Source organism: Asparagus officinalis, chromosome 10 (genome assembly GCF_001876935.1).
Source record: "Asparagus officinalis chromosome 10, Aspof.V1, whole genome shotgun sequence".
Taxonomy (NCBI): domain Eukaryota; kingdom Viridiplantae; phylum Streptophyta; class Magnoliopsida; order Asparagales; family Asparagaceae; genus Asparagus; species Asparagus officinalis.
The window spans coordinates 26,592,905-26,603,191 of NC_033803.1; the positions used below are offsets into that span (position 1 = coordinate 26,592,905).

Sequence of the window (10,287 nt, forward strand, 5' to 3'; positions counted from 1 at the left end):
CTGGAAAACTAGCGGCTGGATACCATATGGTCCTGGAGCTTTAAGGCCTTTCATAGAGAATAATGCAATTCTGATCTCCTTCATGTTAAAGGGAACGACCAAGTTCTCTTTCTCCTCTAAAGATAGCATGGGTTGCCATCGATTAAGTCTTTCACCTAACTCAGAGGTATCTTTTTATGCAAAAAGACTGTTGAAAAAATTAACAGCTTACTCTTTGATAATTGACGGCTCTATCACCCATTTATCCTGGATGTTAAGACCTGCAATTTTGTTGAAATTTCTATGAATAATAGTAGAGCGATGATAGAATCTAGTATTTCTTTCACCATCCCCAATCCAATCAGTTCTAGACTTTTGATACCATAACAACTCTTCTTGGTACAGAACTTTTTAGAATTTCTCAATCAATTCTACCTCTAATTTTTGCAGTGACTCTGAATAATCATAAAAGCTGCTGGATTGAATGCCCTGGATACGTACAGTCAATACTCTTTTCTTCCTGAAAATATCCCCAAAGGAATCTATACTCCATTTTTTCATATAATCTACATGAGTACTAATAGAACTCAAGAGAGACTCTCCCTTACTCCAACTATGTTTAAAGACATTGTCGAAGTCCCCATGAGTAAGCTAAGCTGCTTGAAATCTATACGGTCGATTTTCTTTTGGTGGCGGTGCCATCATAGTAGAGTTAAACAAAATCGGGTGATGATCAGAATGGAGGCGGGGTAGATTAAGAACTTTAGCTTCCACAAACTCCTCCCTCGCCAAGTCATTTACTAGAACCCGATCCAAGCGTTCACGAACAACCACTCTCCCATTGATCTTACGTACCCAAGTGAACTTAGACCCGAAGGCACCCAAGTCGGATAAATTGCAAAGATCCCATCTATCAATAAACTTTCTAGCACGGTTTACTGCAAATGCTGCACCACCGCTCTTTTCATGTGAGAAAGCCAGATCATTAAAATCCCCTATAACCACCCACGGTATATTAACAGAAGTTGCAAAGTTTTGGAGGTCTTCCTGAAAAGCATCTTTCATCACAACATGAGGTCGAACATAAACACAAGAGAGAAAATATGAAATTGTATCCTCCGTTACTTGCAAATGAATGGTCTGACTATTCGTATGAATAACCTGAACACTAGCAGTTCTCAAATTCGAAAATACAACCAATCCCCCTACAAAACCATTAGATTCCACAAAGGCAACAGAATTATAGCCTAACTTTTTCCCAAATGAGCTGACCACATTTGAATTAGAACAACGTATTTCCGTAAGGAATAGGAAATCAGGCTTGTGGAGCTTCACAATATCTCAACAATTCCTGAGGCACATGTTATTACAAATGCCTCTACAATTCCATGAAACTACAATCATCTACCCGAATGTTTAAGAATATTTGCTTGTTGAACAAGCTTAGCTTCCTCACTATGGTGTGTGCCTGCATCTATGTTTTGATCATCAACATCACACATCTTTACCTCAAGAGAACCGATGTCAGCTGTAGCTTTTCCAACCAACAAAGCTTTCTCTGGCGGGTCCGTATGATGTTCAAAATCAAATTATGTACCACTAGGTGCCAAAATCATTTGGAGAGCCTTCGGATTTGGATTGGGACCATATGTTACACTTGCCTCTTGGGCAGAATGTGCGCTCGAGTTCGCAACCTCTCTAAAGGAGGTTTTAGACTTGGTTGTTTGGTTTTTGAATGTTTGAGTTCTGCGGGGCATAAGCCCAGTGCCCTTTGTACGTGACACATTTCCCTTATTTTAGAATCTGTTTAGCATCTTAGGCCTAGCCTCCTGCACGTGGGCTTCCACCAATGGATCTTTATTGCCTTCCCTAACTGGCCCATCAGAGCTGGTCCTCTGCCTAATTAATTCGAAATCACCTGCCTGATTTGTTGCCATACCCGGTTGTGTTTTTTTAATCACTTCCTGTGATTTCTCAATCTCAGTAGAGTCAATCTTGGTCTGACGTATTTTTTCCTTATATTTCTTGAAAGGCAATCTCTCCCTATTTCCACGGGTTGACTTACTCCATATTGCCACATCAGAATGAGTGTTCCTTTGCTCTCCCACAAATTCCTCCTCGTCATCCAGTGCATGAAATCTATTTGATTCTCTTCCAAAATCTTTAGTCAATACTTTCTTATTCCTGCTCCCTGATCCTCGCCCTGATTTCCTCTGAGCTAACATCCAAGGCCCGAAAATTTCGTCTAGTGGTGTACTTTCCTTTTTTGTAGCATCGCCATTGACAGAATCACCGTTCCCTGGTTCTTCTCCCCCGTTTGAGTCCCTTAGTACATCAAACACTGTTCTACACGGTGACCATAAACTCCACATGAGAAACACACCGTGTGTAAAGCCTCATATTCAATTAACTGAGTAAAACCACCAATCTTCACTTTTGCTATAAGAGGCTTTGCCAGATCAACCTCAACACAAATGCGGGCAAACTTACCTCTTGTAGCCATAGTAATATTCGTATCCAACTTAATCGGTGTTCCTAACAACTTTCCTACTCCCATCAGAAAATCAACATTGAAGTACTCAATTGGAAGTTCTGGTAAACGCACCCAAACTGCTGCTTTGCTAACCGTAGCTATAGATGGCTTAAAATTCGGTTTCCAGCGTTGCACCAGTAAATAATGATCCATTATCTTCCAAGGGCCTCCGGTTAGAATACGAGCCAATCCTTCTTTATCAGATAATTTAACAATGTAGAAGCCATACCCCAGATCAATCAACTCAGACTCTTCATCAAAATGCCAAAGCTTGAGTAGCCGCTGTTGCAAGATGTTGAAATTAATCAAACGTCCCAAAACTTTCACAATCACCGAGAATCTCCAAGGGTGCCTCAGAGAACGCTTTTGTTCCCTATCCACACCGATAAAGGGTATAGCAAGTCCTTCTGAAACCATATCATCATCATCGAACTAATCCTCATCCTCTTCGAGAACCACTTGTTCAATAGTTCCAGCCGCTACCATCTCTCTCTCATCCTTTTTCCCCTAAATCAACGATTGTTTAAAGGACCGCCCTGTATGATTCTTCCCATTCGCCTCACGAGTCTCTGAGCTACCTTCTTTAATTTCCTTTGTGCTCCGTTCTAGATGATCAGACTCCTCTTCTGTCAGAGAATTTTCCATGTAAATACAAGATATTATTGAGATCATGAGAAATTATCTCAACTGAAGATTTGGTGGACTTTGAGGGCGGATCTCAAAGGCGGACGATCGCAGAAATGACCCCATAAATAAATGGCTTATCCCATAGAGAAAATCACTATAAACAGAAACCCTAAAATAAGTCTCCCATCTATCTCTCCCTCTCAAAAACACTTCAAGCAATACGCGGGTGAGGGAAAGTACATATCAAAATCCGTAAGAAATGGGAAGAATAACTCGAGATCATCATCATCTTTTTTGTCACCATCAGCAACTAAAAGCTATGGAGTAATTGTAGATAGACCCCCTTTGCAGATAGATCCCCTGTAGTTGTGATATGTGGGTATACCCCTAGTGAATTTTAAATGATGATAGAGGCACACCCTGTACCACACTCCCAACCACACCACCTTTTTTACTACAGTGCACGGGGCCCACATGAGATTTTAATTTTAAAATCTCATGTGGGCCCCGTGCACTGTAGCAAGAGAGGTGGTGTGGTCGGGAGTGTGGTAGAGGGTGTGCCCCTAGTGCCTCTCGTGAATTTTTCTCTACTTTTTTTATAGTCGTAAGAAGTTTTATAAAGGCGGGTAGACGCTCTGTATTTATGTTAGTGCAGAAGACCCCAATGCTATCTTTTTTACCTTTTTCTTTTCTTTTCTTTTTTCTTTGTTTTTTTGGCTTAATTGCACTTACATGCGCTATCGTTTTCCAGAACTTGCAATTAAATGGCCTCTTTTTTCAAATTGAACAAAAAAAGCCCCAAAGTATTTATGTATTACAGATAAATACTCTAAAATTTTAAAATGTTGAACGCTGGTGAGCTCTTGTTTACCCCTTGTTGCATATAAATATGCCAAAATTCGTAAATAACCTCACTTAGATACGCTAAATTTTCTAAAAGTTTCAAATTTGTAAATGACCTCACATAAATACGCTAAAGTTTCTAAAAGTTTCACTTTAACACCCTCTATTATGTGACCTAGAGAAAGGATAATGTCATCTGAGTTTTTTTAACTATAGGGCATTCATTTGCAACACTTAAATACTTTCATGTACTTTTCTTCAATTTAACACTTTAGGGCATTTAAGAGCAAGGTCTAGGAAACTATAAGGCATTTAGGTGCAATTAAGCCTTTTTTATTTCTTAAAAAAGTCAACAATTCACTGAGGGGGTCTATCCAAACTTGGGCAGATATTACAAGCCCACCAATAATACTACAAGGAGTCTATCCACAATGAGCGATACTACATGAGGTTTATTCGCAAGTAACCCAACAACTATTGATACCATCATCTGAGGAAGACTTTTGCCTGGAGATATTACACGATTCAAGCATTAGTTTGGTTACTTTTGCTCTTAGTAATAACTGAAGCGTAGCTACTAAAAATATAGGATTAGGAATTGCACCTGAGGAGCACTTTTGCTCTTAGTAATAACTGAAGCGTAGCTACTAACCGAAAAAAAAAAGCCAGGCTAAATTAATCAATCTCATAAATAAAGAATTAAATTACCTAATAAAAGATCCGTTGCCAAAAAAATTGCAAAAGGAAATATTATTGTACATTATAAAGCAAGATTTGACGTTAACAGTATATAGAATGATGCATCATCTTTGTTTTGCAATTCCTCCATGAAATTCTACAGCATAGTTGAAAAAAAGTTTTCGTGAAACCCCCGGGTTTCCACCCCATAATTTACCCAAGGACCTGCTTAAATTTGCCCCAAGTGAAAGGAAAGTTAAGTGAGCTAGAATAAGTTAAAAGAAAGTAAGGTAGCATATAAAACTTATTTAAAATTTTAGCAAGAAAAATTAAGGGGAAACTTATTTCACTAAGTTTGAGAAATTTAATAAAGTGAAGGAAGGGTAAGAGACACGTAACTCTAGATAAATAACCTTGCATATTATTAAAAGGTTTGCTTTGGTGCTCCAAAAATAGACTTTTTTTAAAAAAAAATTAAATTGACAAAAATAAAAAAATCAGTTAAAATAAGAAAGGGTATTTTTGGAAATATTAAGTTACGGCCACATACATTAATTTATTTTCCCGTTAATTATTTTAACTTATACCAGGTTTTATGATTAATGTTGTGGAAACATTAAGTTACGACCACATTCATTAATTTATTTTCCCGTTAATTATTTTAACTTCCTATTTTCACTCCTAAGTTGAAGCTTATACCAGGTTTTATGATTAATGTTGTGGAAAAATGAAAGTTACGGCCACACTCATTAATTTATTTTCCCGTTAATTATTTGAACTTCCTATTTTTTATTAATTCCTCAGGTTATGCAGCAGTAGTTGAAGGAAGACCTCTAAGACATCCACGTCTTCCCTGCTGTGGAATGAGCATGGGATGGTTTCTGTAAGTACATTCTTCTCCTAGTTTTCTTACTTTTATATGAGTCCATGGCTAATTTTGGCTTATTATGGACTCTTGTAGTCCTTCTTTATTATTATAGCAGTAATGTGACAAGAACTATTTTTAAAGGTTTATCATTGGTTTCTTCCTTGCTACTATTCCATGGTATGTCTGAGCTTTCGTTCTCCCATGATAACCCGATAAAAATTATAATGTGAAATATTAGTTAGTTGGAGAATTCTAACTAATCATAAATTCTGTTTCTCTTCTAAATTGTCTTTCCTAAAATAACATTTTTACCTATAGTTAATTATAATTTTGGGTGTGGAACACCTCCTAACCGTCAAAATAATAATGTGAAATATTAGTTAGTTGGAGAATTCTAAATTCTCTCCTAAATTGTCTTTCCTAAAATAACTTTTTCACCTATGGTTAATTATAATTTTGGGTGTGGAACACCTCCTAACCGTCAAATCTATCTATCTAGAGACGTGAGAGCTATTTTTAAGGAATTTATTTACAGATATGCCACCAGTGCTCCAACAAATCTTCATGGAGCACCAAAGCTGTAAGGCATTATTAAATTAAATCATTTTACTATTAAATCTTGATAGAAGGGTAAAATTGTTTTTGTGCAATAGACTTTTTTAAACAATTCCCACGCGAGGGTAGGGGGTAGAATTTTTTCATTTGGGTCTCGTTAGGGGAATTAGGCAGCGAAATTTGAGCTACGGGTTCGAAGGAATCGATGGTTGGAACTCATAGAACGCGATGCAGACGGAGGCAACAGTTGCGATAGGGCTCTAAGCTCCGTCCATGGAGGCGGCGGCGGTCTTAAATACTCGACGCCCAATCAGCAACAGGCTCAGATCGGGACGATTACTAATCTCTTGGCCGGAGGAGTCGCCGGAGCTGTGAGCAAAACTTGCACTGCTCCGCTCGCTCGCCTCACCATCCTCTTTCAGGTATAAAGATTCGTTCTTGGTGGTTAACGCCTAGGTCTCAATCATAAGCCTGAAAATGCACTGCTCTCTACTTTGTATTAGATTTACAGGGAAAGATTCAGTTGTATTTTGGGGAAAGATACTGTTTTTAGTGTCATTTGGGTGATTAATTGCAATTGGTTACTGGATATTTCAGTCAAGACTCTTAAAGATAGATTAATGACCCTGATTACTCATCTTCTTCAGGTGCAAGGGATGCACGCCGATGCTGTGGCTCTAAGAAATGCTAGTATATGGCGCGAGGCTTCCCGAATTGCTTGTGAAGAAGGGTTTAGAGCTTTCTGGAGAGGAAACTTGGTTACGATTGCTCATCGATTGCTTCCATCAGCTTTTATGCTTACGAACGCTACAAAAATGTAAGAATATTGAAAGTTTTTTTAGCCAGATATCTACGGTGTTGAACTTCTTACTAATTTTCAGAACTGTGTTTATTTTATGAGTTTTGTAGTCCTAGGGTTTGAATTTGGGGGTTTTGGTGATGATTTTTCGATAATGAGGCAGCGGATCTTCGGAAAGGTGTAAGATGAGCTCGCTTTCCTTGTAATTTGGTTTATTTGAAGAATTTGTAGTTCTACGTTTGGATTTGTGGGGCTTTTTCGGCACGTTTGAGGCTAGGGTTAGAGAATGAGGCAGCGGATCGTTAAATAGATGCGACTTGAGCTCCTCTTGGCTTTTTATTTGATTGAGTTGGTGAATGAGACAGTGTATTGTTAACTAGATTTAATCTGAGCTCTTTTTTGTTACAATTTGATTGTGTTGGTGAATGAGACAGTGGATTGTCACATATTTGAAGAATTACCTTGAGGTATGAATGTCCAAAGTTTTTCTAATTTTTTTCATTTTTGATGAGATAATTATTTATAAATTTTCAATAGGGGCGAAAGTGGTATTTTTTAAAAAAAATAATAAGATTAATCTCCTTAACCCCTCTCCATTTGACAAACACAAAAGACTTAACCCCTTGTCCTAACTATCGTATCCAAACGGGTTTAGAATTTTTTTAACCCTTCACGATGGATTAACTAAGTTAACCCTTCTCTTTAATCCCTCCTCCTTAACCCCTTGCCAAACCGCAGCCTAAAATCTCAAAGGGAACAAAAATCTTAGATTTTCTTACCTAAATTATCTTAACTTCCCTCCATTATCTATCACATATGAATTCTCAAACAAGATTAATAAGTCTCCTAGCTTTCACTACTTCGCATTAACCCCAATCCAAACAGGCCCCAGAGAAAACGTTACTGAACCAAGAAAATTTAAGGATGAAACAGAGACAAGAATCGTAACCAACAAATAAATACCTCCACCAAACTCGTGCATTACTTCTGAACCGCAACAGGTATCATTTCTTTCTAGAGTATGGGCCTTCCCCTTCCTAATTATAATTTGGCAATGAAGAGGCCACTTGCTCAATCGCAATCGTAGCATTGCATTTCACTCCAAATCTGACATCTAACACTTCACTCGTAATTTCCATATTAACTCAAGATGACCACAATAGAAAAAAGGAAGAGATGAACATCAATATCTCTAGCAACTAGTTCCTAAAACTATATTCCATTATCAACACGTTCACCCTCATGGGGATTTTCAGTGGACCTTTATGGCATCCCGAAATGATCTATACTCGCTATGGCCATAGCTCAAATCAAGATAACAAAGACCAACTATGAAGTGGAGAACATAGTACTCCTCCACATGCTCACCTCAATACAAATAATGGCGTATATTCCACAAAGTATACCTCCAAATGATCTATACTCGCTATGGCGATAGCTCAAAGGGAGGAAAACAAAGACTCCTGCGACTCGATCTGCTCTTTTCAGCAATCAAGCAGTGACCATCAATCTGTGGGGACGCACAGTGTAGCCATGCTCAATTTGGGAGAGGCACTAAGTAACGTAAGGATTAAACTAAACAAGATTATCTTAGATAATCAACCTGATAGACAGAATCCATTCTGAGCCGGGGGGGAAAAAGGCAAAGGGAAACACATGCAAATGCATTTCAAATTCAATTACCAAACAAGAATAAATTAAACAGAAAAGGAAGGAAAAAAAAGGACCCAATTCAGTATTCAGATACCAATGGAACGAGCATATCGCCTGGAGAAAAAGAGAGCATAAATATGGATCTTCGGCGGAATTCTTTCCTATATCAAACCTATACATCGTCCAAATCTAGAGAGCAATTTCAGATATAACATTAACACATGAGACCTTAAATTATATAGATACATGCCAGTCTCCTCAACAAACCCATATGCAGAGGGGGGGAAAATACATCTAAATGCATTACATAACAAGGTGAATTGGATCAATGGCAACGCAAAAACTACCACCGAATTAATACAAATATGAGGAGATATGAGAGTAATACACTGATCCAACTTAATCATCCCCAGAACCAATTATCTAATGGTTCCACAGATAATTGACAATGACAACAGATTAAACGAGGAGGAAGGGGGTGAAGTAAGAACAGAAAAACTCAAAACTCAATGAGGCATATCCTCCTCAAAACAAGTGGAGTCCTCAAAGCTCATTTATTTCTGTGAGTTATGACGGCAGATAGAGGAAGAGGCGGCATTATTATCTATGTTCCTCAAATGAGCCCATTATCAAACGGTTCACACTCATGGGGTTTTTTCACTGGGAATTCATCGACATCTCGGAGACACATATGACTAATTGAGAAATTAGAAAACAAGGGAAGGTAAAATCTTGCGGCATGCCAAGACTCACAACGAATAAAGGACTCAGTAGCCCTGAACATGCACATCCAATTCCATCAATGACTCGTATCGTATTCCACCAGATACACCCCCCAAATGATCTGTGTACCTTATGGTGATAGTTCAATGAGAGCAACACAAAACTCTTTCAGTTCAATCTGCACTTTCTAGTAATCACACGGTGATCACCAATCTATGGGAAGCCCAAACAGAGCAACAAGGATCAATCTGCGAGCGGCAATGCCAAGAAACATTATAACATTTAAGTAAAAACCTGCCTATTAAAGAAGGACATTATAAAGAAAAAGGATGCATTAATGAAGCACATACACATGTATATTCTGTTTTACAATTACAGACATAGTGAGATGAACAAAGAGAACAAAAATAGAAAGACCCAAACGAGATGCCTATCACCAAACCGTCCTCCTAAGTCATGGAGCACCATTATTTCCATTAACTCGCCCATTCTTAAGAGGTCTGCAGTGGAATCCTTCCCCGTATCAAACCTACGCATCACCCGAATTAGCAACATAGAAGAAGAAGAAGAAGAAGAAAGCTAAAACTTACAGAGACCCATCACCGGAGAACAACCCCGGAGAAGCCTCAAGCATAGTACTGCTCCATCTGCACGTCCCGCCCTTTAAGCGGCACATACTCCCCCAGATACACCTCCAAGTGATCCGCCAAGCTCGACTTATCAATGCTCTCATGGTGATAGCTCTTGCAAACAAAGTAGACCACGGTCTGCGCAACCAGCCCAAGCAAAACCACCCCCATCAGCATCACCGCGAACAACAACCCGCACCCAAACCTCCCCCCAAACCCCAAGCCCAGGGCCACCCTCCCCTTCACCACCAGGATCTTGAACCCGAGCTCAATCCCAATGAAAGCGAGGTTCAGCAACGCGAATATTCCGCAGGCGACCCGCCCCTTGCCCTTGATCAGGCTCCGGCTCTTCTTCATGGCGGTCAGCCCGCAGGCGTCCTCAAGGACGGAAACAACGCTG

At 39.0% G+C, this 10,287-nt stretch overlaps 2 protein-coding genes across 2 annotated transcripts; one reads left to right on the forward strand and one right to left on the reverse strand.

Moving 5' to 3' along the window:
• Positions 3,982-7,072, forward strand: LOC109826571 (ADP,ATP carrier protein-like). The gene is made up of 6 exons (XM_020393599.1): positions 3,982-3,994; positions 5,465-5,543; positions 6,155-6,158; positions 6,254-6,505; positions 6,731-6,900; positions 6,993-7,072. The coding sequence occupies exons 1-6, from the start codon at positions 3,982-3,984 to the stop codon at positions 7,003-7,005; spliced, it is 531 nt and encodes a 176-aa protein (XP_020249188.1). The 3' UTR covers positions 7,006-7,072.
• LOC109826572 lies at positions 9,885-10,244 on the reverse strand. The gene has a single exon (XM_020393600.1). The coding sequence runs from the start codon at positions 10,242-10,244 to the stop codon at positions 9,885-9,887; it is 360 nt and encodes a 119-aa protein (XP_020249189.1).

Excerpts from the sequence above, each read along its gene's own strand:
- LOC109826571 (XM_020393599.1), top strand. Across the intron at positions 6,506-6,730 it reads GCCTCACCATCCTCTTTCAG|GTGCAAGGGATGCACGCCGA; the intron begins GTATAAAGATTC and ends CATCTTCTTCAG.
- LOC109826572 (XM_020393600.1), bottom strand. The coding sequence starts at position 10,244 with ATGAAGAAGAGCCGGAGCCTGATCAAGGGCAAGGGGCGGGTCGCCTGC.